Source organism: Diabrotica virgifera, chromosome 2 (genome assembly GCF_917563875.1).
Source record: "Diabrotica virgifera virgifera chromosome 2, PGI_DIABVI_V3a".
Classification (NCBI taxonomy): domain Eukaryota; kingdom Metazoa; phylum Arthropoda; class Insecta; order Coleoptera; family Chrysomelidae; genus Diabrotica; species Diabrotica virgifera.
The window spans coordinates 27,195,719-27,223,625 of record NC_065444.1 but is presented as its reverse complement, the minus strand read 5'-3'; the positions used below and the strand labels follow the sequence as shown (position 1 = coordinate 27,223,625).

The 27,907-nt window shown below is 33.1% G+C and overlaps 1 protein-coding gene across 10 annotated transcripts in view; it reads left to right on the top strand.

Annotated features, from left to right (window-relative positions):
• The window catches only part of LOC114332935 (transmembrane protein KIAA1109 homolog), a 168,874-nt gene that overhangs the window by 13,345 nt on the left and 127,622 nt on the right, over nucleotides 1–27,907 (top strand). For all 10 annotated transcript variants that reach the window (XM_028282734.2, XM_028282733.2, XM_028282737.2 and 7 more), the window contains exons 9-20: nucleotides 27–330; nucleotides 1,943–2,143; nucleotides 2,398–2,592; nucleotides 7,749–8,139; nucleotides 13,488–13,687; nucleotides 17,634–17,761; nucleotides 18,278–18,586; nucleotides 18,758–19,006; nucleotides 19,288–19,519; nucleotides 22,107–22,354; nucleotides 23,981–24,197; nucleotides 25,356–25,749. In XM_028282734.2, the coding sequence (XP_028138535.2) occupies nucleotides 27–330; nucleotides 1,943–2,143; nucleotides 2,398–2,592; nucleotides 7,749–8,139; nucleotides 13,488–13,687; nucleotides 17,634–17,761; nucleotides 18,278–18,586; nucleotides 18,758–19,006; nucleotides 19,288–19,519; nucleotides 22,107–22,354; nucleotides 23,981–24,197; nucleotides 25,356–25,749 (3,068 nt within the window). The remainder of the gene's footprint in view (nucleotides 1–26; nucleotides 331–1,942; nucleotides 2,144–2,397; nucleotides 2,593–7,748; nucleotides 8,140–13,487; nucleotides 13,688–17,633; nucleotides 17,762–18,277; nucleotides 18,587–18,757; nucleotides 19,007–19,287; nucleotides 19,520–22,106; nucleotides 22,355–23,980; nucleotides 24,198–25,355; nucleotides 25,750–27,907) is intronic.

Sequence of the window (27,907 nt, the reverse complement as noted above, 5' to 3'; positions counted from 1 at the left end):
TAGATTAAAAACTTCTATGTTTACAGTTCTGGTTGGGTGGACTTCTGGTGGGTTCCTATCGGAGCTATTAACATCGTGTACACTTATCATCCCAGCCCACCGTTAGGACCTCAACCGCAAGCGAATATTTCTACACCCGTCAAAGAAGAAATACTTTTATCTCCGATACGATTTCCACATCAAAGGAAAAATCGAAAACGGTCTCCCGATGGCACCAAGAGATTCGACCCAACGACCTTAGAAGCAGACACTGTGAGTGTAGAACTGGAAATTGGACCTTCTGTACTTCTTGTATACGGAACAGCATTGAAGAATTTTATGAATTTCAAGGTATGTATTAGGAATATGTGAAAATATTATTTTATTCAATATCCATAGTATATTTGTATTTTTAAGAAGAAAATATTCTATTTGCCTACAAGATAGAGGCCAAGTAAGTGACGACAATAGGTTATAACAACACCTTGTTTTAAATTATCTTTTTTTAAATGATTTCGGAGTTGAAAATGGGGGTTGGAAAAACTTAAATTAACGATATTATAAAAAAAAGTGAGTTAAAACATAATGTTACAGGAAGATGTTAACTTACTCAACATTATTTTTGTTTCCGAAGTCAAAAGGATTGGCAGTGGATCAAGTCGTCTACAATTGGTTTTGCAAATCCTGAAATAAAGCAATTTCAATATCTGGGCCGCTATTTAAAGAAAAAGGACTCGAGGCAGCAAGCAGTTTGAAGATGGACCATTTTGCAGTATCAAATGGAGGGTTGGAAAGTTTCTGCAAGCGTCTTAATATAACGTTTAAATCGATTTATAGTGAATCTGCAGAGGTTAATTTGGAAGACATAGAAGACTGGAAAACCAAGTTACCATTGATATTAAGGAATTATTCTCCACGAGATAGCTGAAAATTTGTTAATAGCTTAAGGGTGTCTAGTCGGACAAACTTTGATATATGGGAACACTGGAACACGGGGGTTTTAATTGTGGAACAGGTTAAAAATTTGGAACGGTCAGACCACGAAAACGTCACATGTATTTTGTCCGACAGAACTTCCAATTGATTTGTTACCCTTTCATTAAACTCTCATGCAAAAATCAGACTGCTATTTATCACCTGTCATAATTACTGTCATTTGACATATTCTACTTGTTCCTCTCATTATAATTCCCATTTGGTGATAAATAGCAGCCTGATTTTTGCATGAGAGTTTAATGAAAGGGTAACAAATCAATTGGAAGTTCTATCGGACAAAATACATGTGACGTTTTCGTGGTCTGACCGTTCCAAATTTTTAACCTGTTCCACAATTAAAACTTCCCCTGTTTCAGTGTTCCTATATATCAAAGTTTGTCCGATTAGACACCCTTAAGCTATTAACAAATTTTCAGCTTGCTATTAATCAACTTTTTTTTCATACGCGGGATCCAGACCTAAGATGTATTACAATACTGACGAAACATGGCTTTATTACCGAGCCATGTCTAACAAGACATTTGCATTAAAAAACGAAAAATGAGCAGAGAAGAAGGCAGCAAAACAACGTTGGACTATTTTGCTATCTGCAAATACAAATATGGAAGGTTCGAAAGAAGATCCATTAGTAATTGGAAAAAGTAAAAATCCCCGCTGCTTTAAGGGTAGTCATATTAACAATTTACCCTTAGAATGAGTTTCTAACAAACTGGCTTGAATGACAACAGAAATTATTACAAGAGGGGTGCATAAATTTGATAAAAAATATGAAAAACAAAATAGAAAAGTGCTTCTTTTCCTGGATAATGCTGGTTTCCTGGTTTTTATAAAATTTTATAAGTTGTATTTTTTAATCTTTAATAATTTAATAGTCACTTGTATATTTAATAAATTTGTATGTTATATAGAATTTTTATGTGTTTATATATTTTTATAATAATTTGATATTTACTTTTGTGTTTTTAAGGAAAATATTTTTGGAGAATTTCAAAGCTTTACAGACATGCAAAAAGTAGTCAATATAGATAGTGGTTCGGAAATAAAATCTGAAGACAGCAATTCAAACATTCCATTAGAACTTAGAGATGACTTCGATCACCGATACTATCGACCCTTGTCCGTAGATGTATCAATTATAATGCACGATATTCAAGCTCACCTTCTTAAAGTAAGTTTAAACGTCATCCTATACTTTATTTCACGTTAAGAATGGAACGTTTGACTTATGCAGATCAGTGTTGCCAAAATTCTCAGGCACGTGTTGCTACTAGACTGCCGATATACGATTAATTCTAATCAAACAGCGTGGCATCGGCGCGCTTCTATCGTCCATAAGAAATACATTGGCCTATCTAAACAGCGTTCCGTTCTTAACGTAAAACGCCGTATAGTTCACTCTTTATTCAATATCTTACGTTTTAGAGTTGCACCGAAAAAGATCCACCATGTCCAGTTATATTATGTGAGAGGTTTGGTTTTGAAATGAAGAAGCGGTATGATCAGACTGAATTGCAACTATTATTAAGTCCAGCAGTGTTGTTAGTATCTGATAATGTTAATAGATCTCCCAAAGAGAAACATTTAAATCAAGGAAAACTGACACTATCTTCCTTGCAGGTTTGTTTTTAACATATTGTTCAGTTGCTTAGTTTACGTTAATGGTATCACAATCTATAACATAAAAATAGGGATATAACTGATAAATAGTCTCAACTTAGTTCTTTTTATATTAACCGATATTTATTTTTTATTTATTTATTTTATTTATTTATTTATAGTACTATACAAATGACCTGGCCTCTTGTGACTAATCCAGGTCGTTTCCTGATGGGATTACAGTATTTTACCTTTACATAATTTTTACTTTAACAATTTTTTATTTGACTAATTAACAACAGCCCTAATCTACAAAACTAAAAATTATAAACAATTCTAATAAACAATTATAATGAACAATTATTAACAATTCGAATAAACAAAATATAATTATGATTTTTTTTTAATTTTAACTATTTTTGTGAACACATTATCATTTGTATAAAAGTGCTCCCAGCTCTCATTCTCAGATGAGAAATGCCAGCACTATTTATCTAAAAATAGTCAAGAATAATTTCAAGTGCAGGTCTAATCGACTTATATGGTATTCCCAATGGTATTTCGGTGAGCCTCAGACCCTTAGCCGAAAATATCCATTGAGTTTTAAAATATCAGTTGATTAATAATTTTTGATTTATTTTATTTTATTTTATTTCATATTTGATATTAATTTTTAATTTTTTTAAAAATTTTTATTATATAAATATTTATTTAATTATTCCATTATTTTATGCTATATTTTTATATGTAATTTTAATTTTTTATTTTATAATTTCTTATTCAAATTCATAGAGGTTGGATATTTACTTGATTTCTTCTTCGCCTAATATTATATAATTCTAATTGTTTCTTTGATATTATGTCTAATAATATAATAATATAATTAACCGATAATAAACCAATATAACACCGTGTTGAAAACACCGATCACGTATCTGACACTACTGTTTACATCGAGCTTATCTTGAGATTGAACGAGCCATATTACCTGTTCGTATGAACTGCATATGGATTACGAACACTCGATACGAATCGTATCCGCCATGTTTTACCGTAAGGCGCTACGGTAAAACATGCCGGATACGATTCGCATCGAGTGTTCGTAATCCCACGCCTGTTCTTTGGGGTAATAATATATGTCGCCTACCCTGTTAAATACAGAGTTAGTTATATGTATGGAACGCCTCAATTATCTCGGAAACTGCTTGCACGATTTTTATAGATTTTGGTAGGTAAGGGGTAAGGTATTATAATGGTCAAAAATGAATAACCATTTTCAATTTCAAAAATGAATAACCATTTTCAATTTCGTTGCAAAACGAAAACACAGCCGAACCATATTCTAGTCCAATCAGAGAGCGCTGCAAGCACCCCTACCGGTTTCGAAACTTATTAGTCTCTCATCAGGAGGCACATATTATGCTGCTCTCCCCGATCCAACTAAAACAAACCCCAGCGTGCAGTCCCGGATTGCAACGAACGAAATGGCATAGATGCCCTAGCGGCAACTGCTAGCAAAAGACTAAGTTTTCACTCTAATGGCATATAAAACAACATAATGCTATTCTACATCCCACCAGAATGAAAACAATGGGAACCTTCTCTGGTTACACCTCCGAGGCTTCTACAATTTGCAAGCCATACGGATGCTGAGACTAAGGAAGATGAGGGAATTCTACAATTTACAATTCACGTCCCATCTGCTCAGCGGGTATAAAGTTCCAACGAGAATGAGCAGGTGGGACGTGAATTGTAAATTGTAGAATTCCCTTATCTTCCTTAGTCTCAGCATCCGTATGGCTTGCAAATTGTAGAAGCCTCGGAGGTGTAACCAGAGAAGGTTCCCATTGTTTTCATTCTGGTGGGATGTAGAATAGCATTATGTTGTTTTATATGCTGTTAGAGTGAAAACTTAGTCTTATTATAATGGTATTTGCATTGTTGTCAGATCCTCCGTTTTTCTGGAAATGTAATGAACTTTCTTATTTCTAATGTAGTAGTACCCTGCATATTTTTTGCCTTTCGAAGTTCTTAATAAATGCTGATTATTTTTCATGTAATATTCCCTACACCGAAATGCCCTAATTTCGGAGTTATTGCTACATTTATTAAAAAAAATAAGCTGAAAATGCGAGCATTATCATAACGAAAACTTTGTTTATTTACGTATTTTAATTCATAATATGAAAAATTGCTATTATGAAAAGTTGTTTAGAATTAAAAATTATGTTGCACATTACATCATTCTAATTTAAATGTTGTGAACTATAAAAGTACTTTACTTTTGATCGAAATTCATATTTTTTATATACCTCGTATCAAATTAATAAAATTTGATATATGATGGTTGCATCATAAATCTTAGACCATGAAGAGCTTTTTATGAAGAATAACTTTTCTTCGTCTAATTAAAAATAAAAGAGTTATAAATGAAAATGTTGTAGGTATCCATAATTTGAGAAAATTCTTCAAATATTTTTTTCCATTAAAAGGATGTAATTGCACATATCAGACCATAATTTTTTTATTCCAAACAACATTTCATATAGTCGGTTTGCTAAACTCCAGACACAACTGGCTAGTGATTTTAGTCAGTAATTTTACCAATTTGGCAAAAAAAATAATTACTAAATAGTTAATAATTACTAAATAATTAGTAATTTTGCCAATTTTGGCAAAATTGGCAAAAAACAAAAAAAAAATACCTACTAAAATCACTAGCCAGTTTGTCTGAGTTTAGCGAACCGACTATAATAACATTTTTTATTTCATAACAAATCGAACAGTCCATTTATCATTAGGTACTCCCATTAAAGGGGAGGCCGTATACTCGTATAAACCTTTTTAAAATTGTTAATAAATTATTGCTCTCAAAATATACTCAAATTGTATTTTTGAACATCGTATTTATTTTATATAATAATTAAATTCACTATCAAATGTCATTGATATTATTTTATTAATACTTAATTTAAAATTTAGTTTGACATTCATGAAGTGTCTAACTCAAATGTAAATAACCTACGCTTTGCTTAACAAATTCAGATTAAAAAACTAGCCTACTTACTAGCAACGATTTCAGCTGACGTTTAGTGTGTCGGCAGAAAATAAAAGGATTGTGACGTCACATTTTAGACTTTGAGGTCGATTATATCGAAGACGGTTAGAGATATCGAAACGCCGTTTTCAGATTTGGATTCAGAAGACAAAACTACATACGAATCCATCGATAAATCTGCTTTAAATATTGCAGGAGCGGCAACGCAATAACACACAGACTTTGCGAATTTATAAACGAAAAGTTTTCGTTGAAAATTTAACAAATTATAAAAGTCAAATTTTTCGGCCAGGACAGAAATATTTTAGCTTTTGAAGTTATACTTCTTTAGGCGCGATTTCATTGAGGGTGAAATTTTATTAATCTGCGCGCATGCGCACACCGACAGTATGGTATTAGTCGTTATACGGGCTCTGATTGGGTGTTGAAATGATCTGTCAATAATTATTGTTCAATATGGAGGTTATCGGTAAACAAAAATATTGTATATATTAGTTTTTATTGTTGTGAGGACATAAATAAAATGAAATTTATAATTATAGTGACTTTTTAAATAGTTTTTAAAAGCCGCAGGTGCGTAATTCTAAATGTTTCAGTTGTATTCCAATAAAAAATTATCTTCATACCTATCTATTTGGAAAATGTAAGAAAATAATGTAGTTACCTATTAGTAGGCAATGCTTTAATTTACATAATCTGATTACGAACAAACTTTCTACAAATCTTCATCTAATATATCGTTTTCTTACTTTATATTTTGTTGTATTTTAATTCGACAAAAATCAAACTAATAATTTGATTAAATTCATATAAATAAACAAAATGTCAAAAAGTTTATGGTGTAAACGTTTAGTTTGTGTATATTCCCACATGACGTATACGCGAATGTGGTGCAGTGGGAAATCGCTTCGACTTGCGTACGGCGCGATAGACGTGAAGTGGGTTCAAGCCCCAAGCAAGTTGTTATTTTTTTATAGATTTTATGGTTGTAAGTATATTATTATATTTTTTTTTCAGAAAATACGTATTTAATTAAAATTTTTGGCAACAATTATTGTTCAGAAATCATTTGTGGCATTTTTCAATGTGTTTGTGTGTGTTTTATTCTTTTATTTTCTAATTTTTGGTATTGTTTTAATAAAAATTTTTGGAAATTAGTAGAGAAACTGTTTAAAGTATATTGATTTCGTTGAAATCATATAATAGAAGTATAACTTCTTACGTGCGTACAGAGTACACACATTCTTTTTTTTTAATCATTGGGAACAAAAAGGTTATTTGTAATTTTTCTCTGAAGTTGATCGTTTTGGAGGTTAAACCATTTAAAACTGAAAAAAAAACGAGATGACGATTTTTTAGGCTCAAAAACATAACTATAAATATTATTTTTGAAATTACGAAGTGAGCAAATTCAAATTCAAACCTTGTTTTTTGTCCTCTCACAAGCGCTTCACTAATAATACAAAAACAATGTTTTATAATAAAACATGCCAAAAATTCTTCTGGAGAGCTGATAGAAGAAGGTTTGAACTTGAATTTAGGCACTTTGTAAATTCAAAAATTATATTTTTTACTTTTGTTTTTCAGCCTGGAAAATCGTCGTTTTTCGTTTTTTTTGAATTTTAAATTTTTTTATAACTTAAAAACGAACTTTAGAGAAATATTACAGAAGATCTTTTTTGTTCTCAATGATCCAAAGAACCTAAAATAATGACTGTCCAGACCGAAAAAATTGATTTTTATAACTTGTTATAATTTTTTTTTAATAATTGTAGCAATAACTCCGAAATTAAAGCATTTCGGTATAGGTAATATTACGTGAAAAATAATCAGTATTTCTTAAGGACTTCAAAACGCAAAAAATATAAAGGGTATCTTATTTGAAATAAGAAAGTTCATTAGATTTCCAGAAAAACGGAAGATCTGACAACAATGCAGATACTTAAGGATCTCAAGACCCTTACTCACTAAGACCTATAAAAATCGTACAATCGTTCCATACATAAAACTCGCTCTGTATATACCATAGACAGTTTTATCTGAGAGAAAAACAATTGAGTATTCATAAACTATGCATTTGGTTATGTCTTTATTAATAACAGGACATTTGATATTTTAGATTCGTGGTCACGCAATGTTTTCTGACGTTGGCCAATCCTTAGACCAGGATACCGTAGAATATGCGTGGCTGGTAGAAATCCAACTAGGAAAACTCAGTGGAAAAATAACAACTCCTCAACTATATTCAATTCTTGCCTGCTTAGAAACCCTTATTCTTCTCATAACAGATGATGAGAATGAACTAAATAGTCCGAAAGACGATGTTATCTTAAGTCAACCAGTGGTTAAGAAGAAGAGTACGCATTCCGTACAGAACGTTCACGTTCAGCATGTACAACAGGCCATTCAACAGTTACTGCAACCCAAAAACAGCGCCAATGTTAGTAATAAAATTGCTCAAACATCCAATGTTGCTAATAAAAGCGGAACACCCTCAGCCAATGTTTCAAGTAAGTATATCTCTCTCTCCCTCTAGTTCCATTCCGCCTTGTAGAGTATTGGGCGCTTATGCGTTTCTTGGCCAAAAGTGTAAGATTGCTGTCTGGCCGGAACAGCGCATCTTCTTTTGTTTTTATTCTCTGGATAAACTGTGTACTAGTTCCCTCCATTCTCTTCTATTTTTTGTTCTCTTTTGACTTCACCCCATCTTAGTCCAATTTTTTGTGTTCTCTCGTCATTGTTCTGTTCCAGCTGTTGTCTGGTTTCCTCTCTTTCTTTTCACCTCTGGTTGGTATTTTAGTGCTTGTCTTGCTGAAAACTCTCATTCACACTTACAAGACCTTTATTCGACCCGTCATGGAGTACAAATCATGTATCTACTCTCTTTGCTCAAGACAAAAACAAGAGAGGTTGCTGAGGACAGAGCGCAGAGTCTTGCGTAGATGTAACTATGAGCACTGGCGATATCCCTCAAACGAAATCCATAACATCTCGAACACCCCCAAAATCACCGAGAGAATAAACTCTCTGAACAGGAACTTCACAATCAAAGTAATCAACGGCCCCCCTTCCGACACACAAGAATCTCTCAAATGTTCCTGTTCATCTTCCGGCCACGTACTCCACCGAAAGCCCAAACGCAAAAAGATTCATGTACCGTCCGCTCTAATGCAAACATGCATTGACGTACTCCCGGTGGAGTACGAAAACATCCTTGAGGCTACCCCGTTAGCCTACCGTACCCACCTCTAACATTTCCTCTTCCCTACCCCGAACAGGGAGAAGTTGGTTTTTTGAGGTTTTTCCAACTTCATTGCACAATTATACCTGTTCGTCCCAAGAAAATAGCCGCAACTATTTTCTCCACTCGAACGCACACTGTCCACGCTGCGCTCAAAGCCACCTCCTGACCGCCGACGAGGGACGCAGGTTCGCCTGTCGTTGTACAATGGTTTCTAGGGAGACTGGTCGAGAGCAAAGCACGGACAGTACACATAAATGTCTATGGAACCAACAACAATCCATCAAACTTTCTTCTCTGTTGACTTCTTAGCCTTCTGGACACCACCGTCCGGCATAACCCAGGATCCAAGAACACCAGGACACGGCGCTTGCCCCAGTGTGTTTTTCGGACTGTTTGCTTTTGCTGCCAACACTAAACATTCACCTCAAACCCTGAAGAGGACAAAATCCTAAACGGGGAAGCACATTAAACGCATTTCTTCTAAGCAATTTCTAGACAAGCAAATCAAACAATGTGATGATGATTGTCTTGCTGTGTTCCTTTTAGTCCAAGTAATGAAGCTTAAAATAGGACAAAACCTCGCAATTTTTACAGAATGGATCGATTTGCTTGAAAATTTGAGAATTAGTAGTGGATAGTCCAAGGATCAAAATCTATATGATACCGAAAGGCGCTTTTACCATGGGGGTTGTTTCCACCCCATCTCGGAGATGGACATTTTTTATTATATTTTGACCACAAAAGTTGGTAAAAACATTCATTCTAAGCAAAAAACGTTCTATGTATTTTTGTGATGAAATTAATAGTTTTCGATTTATTTGCTATCGAAAGTGTTAGTTTTATATCGAAAAAATCAATGTTTTTAATAAGTTTTCTGCTAATAACTCCAACAGTTTTCGTTTTATAAAAACTACTTTACTTAACAAAAATGTACCTTTTGAAAAAATAAACAAAATCGTTTTTTTTTTAATTTTCTTTAAGACCGATAGTAATCGAGCTATACTTTATTATATGTTAGCTCTTCTTCGTCAAATGCTAAATATTGTAGTTTCAAAATCAAAAGACAGGAAAACTATGCATTCTTTGAGGATAGCTTGTTCAAACTAATTTAAAGTATTTAAAAATATCTATCTCCAAAAATAGAAAAAAATTCTCTAGCTCAAAAATTAAGTGACTTATAATTCTAGAAGTTTGACCGGCCTAGAATGATTGGTTTTAAAAAAAATGGAGTTAAAAGCGAATAACGAATTTTTGTAGTTTGGAAAAAATGGCTTTTTCTTCAGAATAGAAAGATTAGCATCAGAGATACGAAAAAATGTTTAATAATAAAATTGTAGCTTATTTAATTCCCAAGATCCTGGTTTGCAAAAAATTTTTCTACGGCAAAAATTCAGTGAACTATTGACAATTAAAACTTGTAATAACACGCAAAAACCATCTTTACAACCCTTTCAAAGTCACCTCTTTTTGCGACAGAGGACTTTTAAAATATTTAATAATAATACGCTTATAGATCTTGTAAAAACCTACAAAATTTTTATTTACCAAACTTTCTAAGATAAAAAATAAAAAACTTACGGTTAAAAAATCAATACATTTTTTTGAAAAAAAACAGGAGAAATCCAATTGGAAGCATAATAATGCTTAGTTAGCGGTGTTTTTAGTCATTGGTCTTACTCATTCTTCTTTATTTATGTATTATTAAACGAATTTTTGTAGTTTGGTAAAAAAATCCATTTTCTTCAGAATAGAAAGATTAGCATCAGAGATACGAAAAAATGTTTAGATATGAAATTGTAGGTTATTTAATTCCCAAGAACTTGGTTTGAAAAATTTTTTCTACGGCAAAAATTGAGTGAATCATAAGTGAGTACAATTTGTAAAACATTCATTTTTTCGATATAAAACTAACACTTTCGATAGCGAATAAATCGAAAACTATTAATTTTATCAAAAAAATGTATAGAACATTTTTTGCTTAGAATGGACGTTTTTATCGAGTTTTGTAGCCAAAATATAATAAAAAATTTCCACCCCGAGATGGGGTGGCAACCACCCCCATGGTAAAAGCGCCTTTTGGCATCATATAGATTTTGATCCTTGGACTATCCACTACTTATTCTCAAATTTTCAAGTAAATCGATTCATTCTGTAAAAATTGCGAGGTGAAAAGCTTCGATTCCTTTGCTATTTGGTCTTTCCGCCAATTCATTTCCATTTTGTTCCTTGACTGTAGTACTAGTCCGTCCGCTATAACTTTTCCCATGCGGTACGATTCATTTTCAATCAAATTAAGTCAAAACATAAATTGAAACGAACGTCGATGTGTAGATACATTTTGGAGTGTGTATATAGGGCTTTTCATTCACAGTCATTTGTTTCGAGCTTATGTCATGTGTCACATAATATTAATATATCTACGGCATACGTTATTGGTATATACAATAATACAAACCAAAGACGTATGACGTAGATATATTAATATTATGTGACACATGACAGAAGCTCGAAACAAATGACAATCGATGAAAAGCCCTATACAACTTAAAAGGGATAGGAGAAACGATCGTGCGCGAATAGCGGAGAAATATTGCAACTTTCTTAAAGAATTCATATTGTCAATTGAAATTGTCAAATTGTCGTACATTTCATATCTACTGTCACTGAAGAAGAAAAATTGTATATTGCTCCACAATATTGATATGATATGCAATTATTATAAAGATAAATTTAATTAATTGTATTTTGCTTGCAGTACTGCATTTTAATAACTAATTTTATTTACTACATACAATTGTTTACGTTTTAATAACATAACCTGAATATTTTTTTTTTTATTATTATTTTTTTGGACTATGGCCTTGACAATTCTCCAGTAACCAGGACTAATATAATTGGCCAATATAATTAAAAGTGCGAATAAAGTTGCAGAGCGTAGAAACCAGGTGTCGCTTTGCCGAACTTGCACTGTCCCAATATACTACACACATCGGCGTACGTTTCACTTTCTGTTTTGACTTAATTTGATTGAAAATGAATCGTACCGCATGGGAAAAGTTATAGCGGACGGACTATATGTTAGTTTGCATTGTTCTTTCCCATAGTTCTGTATTAGTTATTCTGTTGGGCCAGTATATTTTCAGGATTTTTCTTAAAGTAAGTATATAATATTTATTTATTCTTTTTTACAAAATTAATAAAGGAAAAATGCGGTGTCCTATCTTCTATTCCATACTTCTTCTTTTTCTCTTTATAAGCAATTTTGGGTGTTCATTGGCGTATTGATACCTCTATGGAAGGTTGTACCATTCTTTGGTATTTTCTGTATTTCTTCTCAGTACTCTCATCTCTGCCGAGTCCAGCAGTGTTTATATTGTTGCTGTGTCCAGTTTTGTTTTTGGTGTACATGTCATTATTGGTCTTCGCTGTGTTTATAAATTATTGACTTCATATTAGTTTTAATATGTCGGTTTCGCCATATACTGATATTAAGGCATCCTGCCAGTCTATTTGCATTTTGTACTCGATCTCTCACTTCTTTGTCTAGAGTATTTTTACTTCTTTGTTTCCCATTCTCTTATTTTGTTGACGCTTTTGATGATTTCATCCATGATTAAATTGAAGATCATAGGGCTCAATGAGTCCTCTTGTCTAATTCCGCTGCCTATGTCTATAGGTTCAGTAAGTTCAGTCTATTTTGATTTTGATGTTTTGGAAGATGGTTTCAATAGTTTTTGTGATATTTACCTACGAACTGTTTACTATATTATACAGAAGATTGATTAGATCTTTGTGTCTTACTTTGTCAAATGCTTGCTTCAAGTCAATCAAACCCGTTATTGAAATTACATTGATTTCAAAAATTGGAAAAAATCCTTTGTAAAAGGTATAATTTTTTTTATTATAAATCCCTTTAAGGCCTACATCACAGAACTTTTCGATTTTATTAAAAATCATCATCAGTGTTAAAACAGGTTGGATGCCAGCTGATCCACCAAAGAAATATTAGGGTAAAAACCCTTTAAATATTATATAGTTGCATTAAAGGTGCACTCTTCTTCTTTTAGTGCCTATTCGTTTCGAATATTGGCGATCATTCTGGCTATAATTATTTTATTAATAAAGGTGCATACTGAATTAAAACTCCATAGGATGCATATAGAAGAAACAGAATAATGCCCGTAGGTAAGGTATGGACTTTCATAACACGTGGGATGTAAATTGAGTTGGTTACATTACAACAATTTAATGGCAACTCGCCATTAAATGTAATTAAATTGTTGTAATGTAACCAAATCAATTTACATCCCACGTGTTGGGAAGGTCCATACCTTACCTAAGGGCATTATTCTGTTTCATCTATATCCATCCTATGGAGTTTTAATTAAGTTTGCACCTTTAATGCAACTATATAATATTTAAAGAGTTTTTACTCTAATATTTCTTTGGTGGCTTGGCATACAACCTGTTTTAACACTGATGATGATTTTTAATAAAATCGAAAATGTTCTGTGATGTAGCTCTCAAAGGGATTTTTAATAAAAAAAAATTTATACCTTTTACAAAGGATTTTTTTCTTTTCCTTGTGGATTTTACATTGATTTATTTTCTTAGGTCAAAAGCCATCTGCCCAAAAGGATAAAAAGAAAGAAGACGAAAAGAAAGGTTCTGTAAGAAGCAGCGTGATTACCAATGCAGAACCGGTACCAACGGAACCATTGAGTGAACATAAATTAAAGTATAAGTTGTGTAGGGTAGCTGTAGATGCAGTGGACTTCTGGCTTGTGGAATCTGGAGCAGCTCTTCAATTATGGGTAAGTTAAAAGTTAATGTATACTTAGTGAACACGCCTAAAACAGATACACGTTTGAGTATTATCAAAAACAAAGAACTTACGACTTTTTGTTGTGTTTTGAAATTTATATAACAGAATATGGTAAAATTCATAATACTATGAAAAATTCATCAAAGTAGGGTAGACAAATTTCCAAAAAGAATAGGATATAATATATATTATATAAGTGAAATATACCCTTTACTACAAAAAAATATTAAGAACTATTGGACTATTGAAATGAACCATTGGAACATACCATTATAGAAAAGATTTGGATTAATCGTTTAATATGAACACCATGTACAGAAAAGCACCGAGAGTTGGGTATATTCAACCAGTTTACAGATTGAACACCATTAAACAATAAGAAGAGGGCTATGCCACCCATAAGCGATCGGGAAAGTATATATACAGGGTGTCCAGAAACTCTACCGACAAACGAAAACAGGAGATTCCTCAGATAATTTTAAGACGATTTAACCTAATGCACCTAGTCCGAAAATGCTTCCTAAGGGAACTAGAGCTCTTTGAAGATGGCGTCTTGGAATTAGTTTTTCTTAAATATCTCCAGAACGCTTCTATTTAGAAAAACGAAAACCGGTACGCTTATTTATCTTCTAGAGATAAATCGACTCAGTAATTACGAATTTCTAGTACCGGTCATAGGCGCCCGTTTTGGGTAGGGCTGCGGTTATTTTATCACATAATTTTTTGGGTTTAACTTTTTAGCATTTCTGACACTGGATTATTAAATTGTGACGTATTATAGTACTAAAAGATACTCTTACTTGCAGTTGGTAGGATGCACCGTTTTCTAGAAAAATCGATTTGAAAATTTTTCGTTTGTTGAATTTGAAAAAAAAAATCACAAAAAAACTACTTAGAAAAACGAAAACTGGCACGATTATTTATCTTCCTGAGATAAATCGATTTCCTCTGTTGCGAAATTACATTACCGCTCATATGCGTCCGTTTTGGGTAGGTCAACGGTTATTTTATCGCATAACTTTTTGTCTTTAATTTTTAAGCATTTTTGACAGTTGATGATTAAGTTATGAGGTATTTTAGTACTAAAAGTTACTCTTGCTTTAAGTCGGTAAAATACACCTTTTTTATTTGAACTTTTGTTTCCAATTTTTTTGAAATTGAAAAAACTAAAAATCTTCAAATCGATTTTTCTAGAAAACAGTGCATCCTACTGACTTAAAACAAGAGTATCTTTTAGTACTAGAAAACCTCACACTTTAATAATACAGTGTTAAAAATGCGTAAAAGTTATAGACAAAAAAATTATGCGATAAAATAACCGTAGCCCTACCCGAAACGGGCGCCTACCCGAAACGGGGTACTGGAAATTCGTAATTGATGAACTCGATTTATCCCTAAAAGCTAAATAAGTATACCGGTCTTTGTTTTTCTAAATAAAAGCGTTCTGGAGATATTTAAGAAAAAATAATTCCAAGACGCCATCTTCAAAGAGCTCTAGCTCCCTTAGGAAGCATTTAGGTAAATTCGGTTAAATTGTCTTAAAATTATCTGGGGAAGCTCCTGTTTTCGTTTGTCGGTAGAGTTTCTGGACACCCTGTATATATACCCTTTTTAGTACAAAAACACGATTACGTCAGAGCAGATTTCTGACGTCAGAGGATTGCCAAAACATTAGAATATGACTTTTCATCATTAGACATGTTCCTCGTACAGTGAGAAGCTGTATTATATTTCGGCAAGAGGGCTTTTCATCGATTGTCGATCTGTGTATAATATTAATATACACGGATTATACGACATTTGACAGAAGCTCGAAACAAATGACTGTGAATGAAAAGCCCTAGTAATGAAAACCGATTGTCATCATTAATTATTATTAGAATAAAGAATTATTAGAGATAGGTATTTGTACAGTAAACAAAAACAAAGGAAAAATATCTCTGACAAGTAATGATGCCTAGCTTCTCACTGTACAAGGAACATGGCCTTGATGAAAAGTCATATTCTAATATTTTGGCAATGCTCTGACGTCAGAAATCCGCTTTGACGTAAAAGTGTTTTTGTAGTAAAAAGGGTATAGAGGCATTATCATCATCAAACAATATGCTGATTACGGATATATTATATACTCACGGACAAAAATATTGCTACGCATGTGGAATGAAATTTTTTGTGCTGCTATCCTGAGCCCCCCTTTATCATAGGAATAGGATTTCTTTTCAGAATACGATGTTTTAAAGTATCATATAAATGCATGAGGATGCTGAAATAGCTATATGGAGATGGTGGTGCAACTCTGAATCGAATATAAACAAAAACTGCCTTTGTCTTTTCCATTTTTACTCAGTTTTGAGTATTTAGAAACTGTCTTTCGGTCCTTTTCCTAGACGAAGAGAAGGTAAATGCGTGGCCTAAGTGTCCTCTATTTGCTTTCTCTTATTTTCGTCGTCTCTGTGATTATATATTGTAAAATCCGGAGATACGGGATGCAGCCAGAAAGCAGTTTTATTAACGAAAAGTCTTAGATTTAAAATATTGTATGTCGCTAGATTGCGTCTCAAAAGGTGGAATCATTGTATCGCGATGGTTTCCCTTAAATAGGCAGATTGTTTATGTTCCTTTCAGAGTTGTGACTGCATAGCTTCACTGAGGAGGCATGAGGATGCTGAAATAGCTATAGGGAGATGGTGGTCCAACTCTGAATCGAATATAAACAAAAACTGCCTTTATCTTTTATCATATAAATGTTATAATCGGATTTAAATCTGATCTGGGCTATATGCTCGCCATTATAATTTTTAAATTGAATCTCATCAAGGTAAGTATTCACTATGCTAACAGCATGAAGACGTGCTTTAGCATCAATATGCTCCACGTGCTCGATATGTCCTTTCAAAGCAATACTGCTTTGTAGCACTATGCCACCACCACCAAACTAACGCTCTGTATGAGGTTACAACTGACATACTGTTCGCTAACTCTTCTGTAGACGAAGTTTTGTAAATCTTGCTTCCATATGGTTAACGGTATGCCAGATATAACCTCATACAAAGTGTTAAATTTGGTGGTGATGGCATAGTGCTATGGAGTGGTATGTCTTGGAAATGAGATACCGAACTTGTGGAGGTGATTGGGTGAATGGCAGCTGATATGTACATTAAAAACATTTTAGAAGATCATGTTTTGCCATTTGCCAGCCATATTGGATAACAAATTCGTGTTAATGCACCATGACGCAGGTCTTCATGTCGGAAGAATAGTGAATACTTACCTTAATGAGATTCAATTTAAAAATTATATTGGCCACCATATTGGGACCGTGTAAGTTCGGAAGAGCGACACCTTTTAATTATATTGGCCAATTATATTAGTCCTGGTTGCTGGATAATTGTCAGGGCCATAGCCCAAAGAAAAGAATAAGAAGAAAAAGTAAGATTGAGGTTATGTTATTAGAAGGTAAACAATTGTATGTAGTAAATAAAATTAATTATTAAAATTCAGTACTGCAAGCAAAATACAATTAATTAAATTTACTTTAATATAATAATTGCATATCATACCAATATTGTGAAGCAACATATAATTTTTCTTCTTCAATGACAGTACATATGCAATATATTGTCAATTTGACAATTTAATTGACAATATGAATTATTTAAGAAAGTTGCAAGATTTCTCCGTTACAAGCGCACGATCGTTTCTCGTATCCCCTCCAAGTACTTGCACACAACGAATAGCCCATTTAAAATTTAAATCCGATTATACCATCTATGTGATACATTACAACATCTCCCTCGGAAAATAAATCATATTTCTATGCAATAAAAATATGCAATATTTTTGTCGGTGAGTGTATAATATTATTTTCGAATATCCAGCACCAATATTTTAATTTTAATATGTACTTTAAATAATAAAATCTTTTTCTTCTTTAGATGTCTCCTGTCCGATTGGCCAGTTGTAATTTGCATGGAAAACAAGTTAGCTCAGGATTAAGTTGCATAATTTACAGCATGTCGTTAAGACAACTCGCGTGGCATCCACACAAATACAACCATTCCAAGTAAGTTCTTTGCTTACTTCATTATTACAGATACAATAAGTTTAGATTTGGATTAGATATAGCCCTCTGAAGGAAAGGCCAAAATCGGCAACATTGCTTATTCCACTTTCGTCGGCGATGAGGATGACAATGGCGGCGGAGAACGGAGTGTTAGAATCGGCGCGAATCAGTTGCGTTAAGCCGCATATCCATTATGTTGGTTCTCCGCGCTCTCGCAACTGCTCCACTTAGTGGATACGTTGGCGGTCCCCCTCGGTGCAACAGTGCGCGATCCTCCTCGGTGCTCCAATCGGTGGCGGTTTATAGTTTATACGTAGAAGAGCACATGCCGTATCGATTGGAGCAGTTGCACGAATCGCAGAGCACCAACATAATGGATACGTGCCTTTAGATGTGAAGTGAGGACCGTCTCGTTCGTACTCGAAGGCGCACAGTGTTGCCATGTATAGGGTGTATATCTAATTTAGTCTGTATTTATTAGGTAGTTCAATTTTTAATCTAACTGTAACATTTTAGAGTTAATTATGATACCAACGACTTATGGCTTGAGGTGGGTGCCGTAAATCTAGGACCCCTAATAATTGAATCCGCCATATCTCCCGACATCAAAGATCCAAATTTATATAACGACCAACAGAAATTTCTCAGGATGCACGATGACAGGTTGAAGAAGCTTTGGTTCTTGTGGCCGAACCTTCATAAAACTACAGGGAAATGCGGTTGTACGGGTGGATGTCTGTTTTTTGGAACTAACATCAATGGCACGCGATTTTTCAAACCCAGTAAAAAGGATTTGGAAGAAGGGATGAATGTAGCCGCTTTTCGGTAATATTTTTATTTATTTTTAATGCATGTTCCTTTTTTGAAAATTAATAAATTTGAAGTATTTTAAAAATTTCAGTTGTTTTTGACTTCCTATTAAAATTAAATTGTTAAACATTTACAGCTTGTATAATATTTATCTCATATAAAATGACCTTTTGTTAATACTTTTAGTGTGAACCCACCTGGAAAAGATCTTGGGTATGGACAAAGTATTCTTCATGAAGGTATGCTGATATTTCGAACACCTCCATATATGATATCGGAAATCACTCTTCAAGATACCCATATGGGTCTCAGACAATCTAGGAGGTACTGTGAAAGTCCAAAAGTTGTTCATTTGGAGAAAGAAAGATCGATTGAGAAAGAGACTGTGACTACTGATAAAAAAGTGAATAGAAGATTTTCATCTACTTCTATTAAGTATGTTGACTGATTTAGATAAATTAAAGGTTTGTTCCAACACAACGAAGAACCGTCATGTAACGATCACGTTACCATAAAATAATACGTTCCATGCGTTCTGTGTCTGTATATCGTGCGTTCCATGGGTTATTTTGTTTACCGCGCAGGACGGTGATCGTTACATGGACGGTTTCTCGTTGTGTTAGAACAAACCTTATATAAAATATTGCAAAATATCATCAAAAATTAACATATTTTTGTTGAAATTATTTTTTTATATTATAATGTATCTGTTTTAGGAGTGCCCTCTTAAAAGAAGTACCTTATTCGAGACTGATTGAAACTAGTCCTGCAAATCTACCCACTAAACTGGATAGTGATTCAAAACTACAATGTGATAAGAGTAAACTAACTGTGGGCGACATTTCTGAGCCGCTTCCTAAAAATAGTGTATCCGATTCCAAATTGGCTGTAGATTATTTCAGTGCCACCTCAGTAGATATAAAGGAACCATATTCTCTTACTCAAAGCGTAAGTATATAAATAAATCATTATTTTTTGCTTGAATGTACTGTTGTGATCTACTTTGATTAATTAATCAATTAATTATATCATTAATCAAACAAATCAAACATAAATAAATTGTAAATCTCAGGGCTAAATTATGCTATCAATACTTACTTTCGTGGCTTCAAGATATTTCTCAGTGGCTTCTTAATAGGGATAGATAAAAGAGAATAAAATAATACACATATGAATTTCAATTAGAAATTATAAAAGTCGTTTATTTTATCTAACGGAAATAAATATTTAATATTTCAAATTTTATTTATTCTTCTATCTTTATTTTATCTAACAATTATGAAAATAGGAATCTTATTTCTTTTTGTCTCCAAATTTGTTTTTTAAATAATTAACTATGAATCTCTCTACTTCTGCTATACAGGATGTTCTACCTGTTTCAATTTTTTTTATATAAAAAATATTTTATTTTATCAATATTATTGTATAGAAAAAAATCAACTATAATGATTTATAAGTAACAAAATTGATTGAGGTTTGATGATTTTATAATAGTGAAATGTGTAGTTCAATATGCACTGTGGTATTTAATACGTAAAACCATACATTCATGTCTCAACAAAAAAAAATAAAACTGACCTTTGCTGATGATTCGACAATGTCTTCACACAAAACACGTTTCCTTCTTTGCTGGTGTTGCGATCCAAAGAAACTCGTCCACGTTTTCCAATAATGTCCCTGCTCCTCTGCAAATTCGTTCTCCCTTTCCCCACTATGCCTCGTACAGTACTCGTTCCGGCTTTCTCCTGATGCAGTATTCCAACTTTTTGAAACACTTAAACAAACACTGGATACTTTAGACTCAAGGAGTTATACCATCTCTCGACTTGGCCTATTACTCGTTCCACGATATGATGCTTGTCACTTTTCCAAAAACCAAACCGGCGTTTTACTTTCTTTGTACACTATTCCTCAAAACTGGACTCTTCCTTTCGATCCAACAAAACAGACTGCTTTCTCTCTTCTCATTCATTCTCATCCTTCCAAATCGTTCCCCTCCATAATTAATTTTCCAACCAAATCAAAACAACTTTCAATCATGACGTATTTACCAAAAAACTCTTTCCTTTTTCTAAACATGTCTTGAAAAAATAATATTCCGACTATTTTAATTCTATTTTCTACACTAATGATATTTTTATCTATGTTTAAGAATCTTACTACACAGGTATATTTTAACTATCTATTATGTACCGTGCGGCTAATGAATTACCTACCCGCATATCTTGAAAAACTTAATGACCTATTCTTTTCTTTAATAAAATATAATGTCCGTGGTTTTGATAAACAGTTCAAAGAACACTTTTTTAAACCAGCACCCTAATTGCTTAAAATTTTTATTTTAATTTGAATTTTAAATATAAATATAGTCTTTTATTTCTCATGTCAAATAGGAATATAACAGTACCTAAATATTATATTACCACTTAGTCTCCCCACGGTAACCAAATTCTGGTAGCCTTATATCCCATGTATCGAAGTAGATCTAATTTGAGAATGCTCTGTTAAATATCATTCATTAGTTATCAACTGATGTTTAATACATCAAAATGTCGTTCAAACGATTTCGTGTTAAATACACAATAAGATTTGTAGGTACTCTAAAGGATCGCTGGAAAAAAACAACGCTTTTACATTAATCCACGAGGAAAATAAAATTCCTGTATCTGGATGTATACCATAAATCACAAAAATACGAGATTTATTGTAAAAGGTATATTTAAAATTCAATAAAAACAGTTTAACAGTTGGCCATTGAACTTCAATATGTGAGGTTTTAACCCTCAAATTCCAACCACGTGGGAAGAGTTCTGTGTTGCCCTGGGTAATATCCAGGTATATTTGCAACATCTTTGAGCATTTTTAAATATGTAATATAACACAACTGTAAACATTTAAAGGGTTTTTACCCAAAACATTTTGGTGGCTCAGGCATGCTATTTTTTGGCTTTTAGTAACACTGCTGATGGATTTCTTAATCCGAAAACGTTGTTTTAATGTAACTCTTTTTTAGGGAATTTTAAATATACCTTTTACAATAAATCTCGAATTTTTGCTTTTATATATACACCGTCCTTAGGCGTCAACGCCCTTCGGTAGGGATCTGTGGAGGAGTATCACCAAGCCGCAAGCCCTTACCCCTTGCCGTACCGCTCCTCCATAGGCCGATCAGACGCCAGTTTATTCCAGACCAAGCCGTAGACTCTATTGAGTTTTATACTACGGCGTTGGCCTTTTATTAATTTCATGACCTAGCTGAGGCTCGAACCAGCGATCGCAAATCGCAAATCCACTAAACTTGTCGATCGACTGCGTCTCAGCTAACTGGACCGTCTAGATCGACTTTTTGCTTTCACATTGTTTTAAAAAGGTATGACCGAAAAAATAAGGCGGAGTTAAAAGTACCGTTGGTAAGTAACTGTCAAAAAAAATCTAAACGTGGTGGGAGACTAAGGGCTAATGAGAAAAATATGTTTATGTATAGAAGTTATATTATAAAATATAACTTATATTTCACGTTTTCTTAATTTTCTAGGGTCCACCTAGTACTGAAGTTTCCGCTCCATCGTATTTAGCCAACAAGTTTGCTGGTTCGGAATCTCATCACTCTTTAAGCCAGATGAGTTCAGAGGAGAGAATACAGAAAGAAGTCCAAAGAACTACGTCGATGTCCAGTGAAAATCATTCTGAAGCATTCTTTTCAGCTGATGAAGATATAAATTTAAATTCTAGAAGCTCGAGTCTGAGAAATTCAATTTTAAGTGCTGGAGATACACTAACTAGGTAATTTTTTTAATAGGTAGATAATTAGTGGAAATTATACTTTCCAATTTACCATAAAAATAGTTGTTCTTAAGCTGTGTTTTGTGAAATTTTACTTTTATATTTATTATTTGCGATGTTAAGTCACAATGACGACCTCTCGTGGATTTCGGCTGAACTAGCTTCGATGATGTTTTTAATGTCAAACGCTGACCGCACATGCATTTGAAACAAGTAGGTAATATTCATTATTTATTTTTATATGCTTTTTTTACAAATTTTATGTACAACATCGACGCCAACTTTTATTGAAACGTGAAGATTCCACGTTAATCATTTTATATTACCCAATTAATTTAAAACATGTAAAAATAAATAATGAATACATATTACCTATTTGTTTCAAATGCATGTGTGCTCAGCGTTTGGCATTGAAAACACCCTCAAAGCTAGTTTCACCGAAATCCACGAGAGGTCGTCATTGTGACTTAAACTCGCGAATAGAATGTGAATACTTTATTATTTGACATTTAAGCTTCCAGATTGAAATACAAATTTTACTTTAAAAAATTACTTTCTATTCTAAAACTGAAACGTCGAATAGCACATTATTCTATATGACACTATATTTGAGGTATTATTAAAGTAAATAGAGGCATCAAAGCAAGCACAAGATAAGGCAGAACAATGGTTTGCAGCAAATATGTTGCTTCTAAACATCAATAAAACCCAGTCTTTGATTTTTTCAACAAGACAGCTTTCATCCGGAGATGCAGACAAACAAATAAAATTTTTGGGAGTTTACTTGGATGCAGGACAATGTTGGAAAGCTCATACACGGTCCTTTGTTGCTAAGTTAGGAACTACAACTTTTCTGATTAAAAGACTTTCTGAGTGTGTATCTCAGTTCACTTTACAACAGGCCTATTTTGCACTGTGTCATTCACACATCAGCTATGTAATTTTGGCATGGGGTCACAGTGCTGGAGCCAAAGATGTCTTTCGTATTCAGAGAAGAATAATAAGGATAATTGCTGGCCTGTCCTATCAGAAAGAATGTCGGCAAGCATTTGTTGCACTGCACATACTAACTCTGCCTTCGCTATTTATTCTGGAGAGTCTTGTTCATGTGAAACAAAATATAGATTGCCATCAAAGACATGCGGATGTACACTGATATGAAACCAGAAATAAGTATGCCTTAATACTGCCCTACACCAGGCTCCAAAGAAGTAGAGACGGACCAAACTCTTATGGTTTAACATTCTACAACAAGTTGCCTACTGAAATTATTGAATTGCCAACTTTACAATTTAGAAAACAACTAAAGAATTTTCTCATGAGTCAAGCATATTACAGCAGTGATAAATTTTTAAATTTTAACTTTAATGTTTGGAACTGGGTTGTGAATTGTTGAATTGTACTTTGTTTATTCTTAGGAACCCAGAAAATGTTTGTCTTAATTGACGTATGTATTATTTCATATTATGCCTTGTGTTTTTATACTTGTATTTTATATCTTGTGTTTTTATATTTGTATTTTATATCTGTGAACCAAAGTTGTACACTATTTTTCGACGTATGTAAGTACTTTTGTATATTAACATGAATAAATGACTTGACTTGAAAGTAAATATATAATTTTAGACAAGATAGCAACAGCGCTCCAACGCAGAGGAAGAAATTTTCTAGCGAATTAAGTATTGCAACAGATAGAAATGGAATCCTTGCACATAAAATGTCAGGTAATCCGATAATAGCTCCTAGTAGTGTTCCAGAGACGTATAGGTTGAAATTATCTTCCCACAGAAGTGATCATGAGATTCACACTCCCGAGCATAGAAGTTTTGTAGCTGGAAAACAGGTAAACCTTTTTATTATATCTAGTAATACTTTACTTGCCGATCGGATAGCTCAGTGCGACTAGCGGCTGACCCGCACTTCACTTCGCCGTGAGGAATGCGAGTTCAAGTCCAGCCAGGCCCTCGGAAAAACAAAAAAGGCTAACGCGTCAGTATAAAATTCTAAATCTGAATCTGGCGCTTAGACTGGAATATGCGGGTGTCTGATCGGCCTATGAGGGAGCAGTACGGCAAGGGATAAGGGCTTGCGGCTCGGTGATACTCCCCCATAGATCTTTACTTACATTTATAATACTTTACTTTAAAAACTATTTACAATTTGTGGCACATTAGGTATATTCTTACTTTGCGTTTTTATAACAAGCTTTACAATAAACAAAGTCCATTTACTGCAAGAGCATTAATATTTCCTATCTCCACATACGCTTCAGAAACTTGGACCATCAAAAAAGGCGATTCAAAGCGTATAATGGTATTTGAAATGTGGGTCTACCGTAAATTGTTGCGCATACCATGGACCGCACATCGCACAAATAATTCAATAGTAGCAGAACTTAATATAAAACTAGCCTCACCACATCTATCAACCAAAATATACTGAGATATTTTGGACATATAATTAGAAGAAGAGAAGGTATGGAACGAATAATAGTTGAAGGCAACGTAGCGGGCAAAAGATCCAGAGGAAGATCTCCAGTACGATGGTCGGACCAAATAAAAGATATGACTGGTTACTCATTCTTCGAAGCAAAATAACACGCACAGGTGAGAGATAATTGGACAAAAATAGTCAAACAAATTACATAACGCAACTACATCCGTACAAAGGAGAAAATATGGAGGAGGAGGACTACCCTGAATATTGTACTCCATTTTATAGTTCATAAGAATTTGTTCCATCTCTTTGTATTTCCTCTGTTAAATATATTTTGAAATCAACAAAACACAAAAACATATCCTTTCGTTAGTCACGTCATTTTATAAGCAATACTTGAAGATATAATAGTGCCTCTCATGTCCCGAGTGCCGTGAGAAATACAAACTAATTATCAAATACGTTTTGAAATACATTATTCATTAAACTTATTAATATAATTGTGGGACATTTGTTTGTTAATTTTTTTTTAATTATAGAAATGTACAATAAGTTAACTTTTTAGTTTGACGACTCCCAAAGAACAGTCCAAGGGTTAGTAACACCACATCGTTATCCATTAATACGACCAGTCAGTCCAAAAGTCCTGCCAGAGCCTTTCGATTCCAGTGAAATATTAGAAGCGTCGTCGAACGGTCTTAATGAAGGCATACCTGATTCTTCTGATAGTTACAGCAACAACAGTTACGCATCGGCTGTGGGCAGCCAAGAAGATTTTACGCTCGTTGACTTGCATATGCAAGTCAATCGATTGATAGTCGATTCTCCGATGCTTATGTCGAGCTATGTTACTCATTTAACGCAAGTCAAATGTACCAATTGGGGAAGTACAGGCCAAGGAGACCAGTTTTCGCAACATTTGTTTGAGAAAAATCAAGAGGACAAACTGGTTTATGTAGGTAAGTACGAATAAATATTGATCACTTATGATTAATTTTTTTTTCTCTACCAAGGATAAAGTATGCGGCCTTTTATAATTAAGAGAAATAAGATTTTTTTCGCGACACGTCCCCCTCCAGGCCGAAACCAAATTTTTTGAGTAGTATGGACATCTATATTAACCTATATGTTTCCTGCAGCGGATTTTGATGATATACAATATACATAGTTATAAACAAATAAAGATCAAAAAATGGTAAATTTTCGTTTTTTTCGTCTATTACTAAAAAGTGAAGCATTCTAAATATATTTGTGAATAAGAAACTCATAAATCATATAAAAAACTTCAATGTGGCGTTCGCTGAATATGTCTATCCTTATTTGTTGCTTAGAAAATTGCAAAATAAGTCATAAATTTTGAGATTTTATAAATGTTCATAACTTATGTAAAAATTAAGTTAGAACCTTCTTATTACACAGAATGCTGAGACTTCTTGTGCTTAAATTATATTTTAAATTTTAAAGCAATTGGTCAAATAGTTTAAAAGTTATTTAATTTTTTTATCCCAAATTAATTTTTTTCCAACATTATAAGTCAGAAAATTATGAGGTTACAGTAATACTTCGGACAGTTTATGAAAGAAGTACATTTATACTATTAACTTAATTAAAAAAAAATGACAAAAAGTAATTTTAAACAGTGTAAAATTATTTTGCAAAAACATGTCGATTTTCTGCTTACTTATAAACAATTAGAATAACTTTTTAACCGTTACCCGTAGAAAAATTATTTTTACATATTTAGAAAGACTGAATTTTTATACACATTTAGAAAGAAAAACAATTGTCCTAGGACAATTAGGGACGAAGTTAGCCCCCCCTTTTTAATTCACATGTTCTTGCAAAATAATTTTGCAATATTTAGAATTATTTTTTGTCATTTTTTTTTCATTAAATTAATAGTGCAACTCTTCATCTTTCATAAACTATCCAAAGTATTACTGTAACTTTATCATTTTCTGACTTGCAAAAAAAATTAATTTGGGATAAACAAATTAAATAACTTTTAAACTATTTGACCAACTGCTTTGAAATTTAGGGTATAATTTAAGCACCAGAAGGCTCAGCATTCCGTGTAATAAGACGGTTTTAAGTTAATTTTTAGATAAGGTATGAATATTTATAAAAACTCAAAATTTATGATTTATTTTGCAATTTTCTCAGCAACCAATAGGGATAGACATATTCAGCCAACGCCATATTGAAGTTTTTTATACGATTTATGAGTTTCTTACTCTCAAATTTGTTTAAAATGCTTAAATTTTTGGCAATAGACGAAAAAAGCGAAAATTTACCGTTTTTTGAACTTCATTTGTTTAAAACTATGTATATCATCAAAATCGGCTGCAGGAAACATATCGTCGGCTTAAGATGCAAATGGCCTAACTCCACTTTTAGCTCAAATTAACATTTTAGGTTGGTTGGGTTCATAAAAATTAACCGCGTCGACTTAAATACGCCTAACAACCGAAATGTCAAAAATGCCGCGACAAAATACCAGTCGAAACTCGCCTATCTCCGGCTTGATTTTCAACAATACGCAGTTGGCCTAACTCCCAGTGTGTAATGGAAATAACAGGTGAAACGTTGTTGTTCTTAATTTTATGTGCATAAAACAATATCTGAGGTAAGTATCAATAATTTTTTAATGCTTTAATTACCTTTGACGTTCAAATTATCTAGAGAATATAAATTTAGTATTTAATTTTTGTGCGTTCTTGGGTAAATATGATGTTAAAATATCGTGTTGGAGTTAGGCAATTTTCATTTTATATTTACTTAGTTTGGATAGGAGATAGGCCATTATAGTTTCGATGATAAACCACATAGGTACCTACCTTTAATATTTTTTCCCTATAATAACATTCTGAATTTTTGCTTAGCTAGGTACATAAAAGTATACTTTCTAATTAACGCTGTATATTTCAGAATGAATCCGCAATCCCGTGCGATGAAAATGCTTTTATTGGCTAAGCAAAACATCCAGGAAAAGCCCAACAGACAAAGCGATGCCGAAAGCGATGTAACAAGATATTTGTTAACATTTTGTGATACTTTTGATCAAGATAAGGATTTATCTACACTCTTAACTGATAGTACTAATCTAGCAAGCTCCTC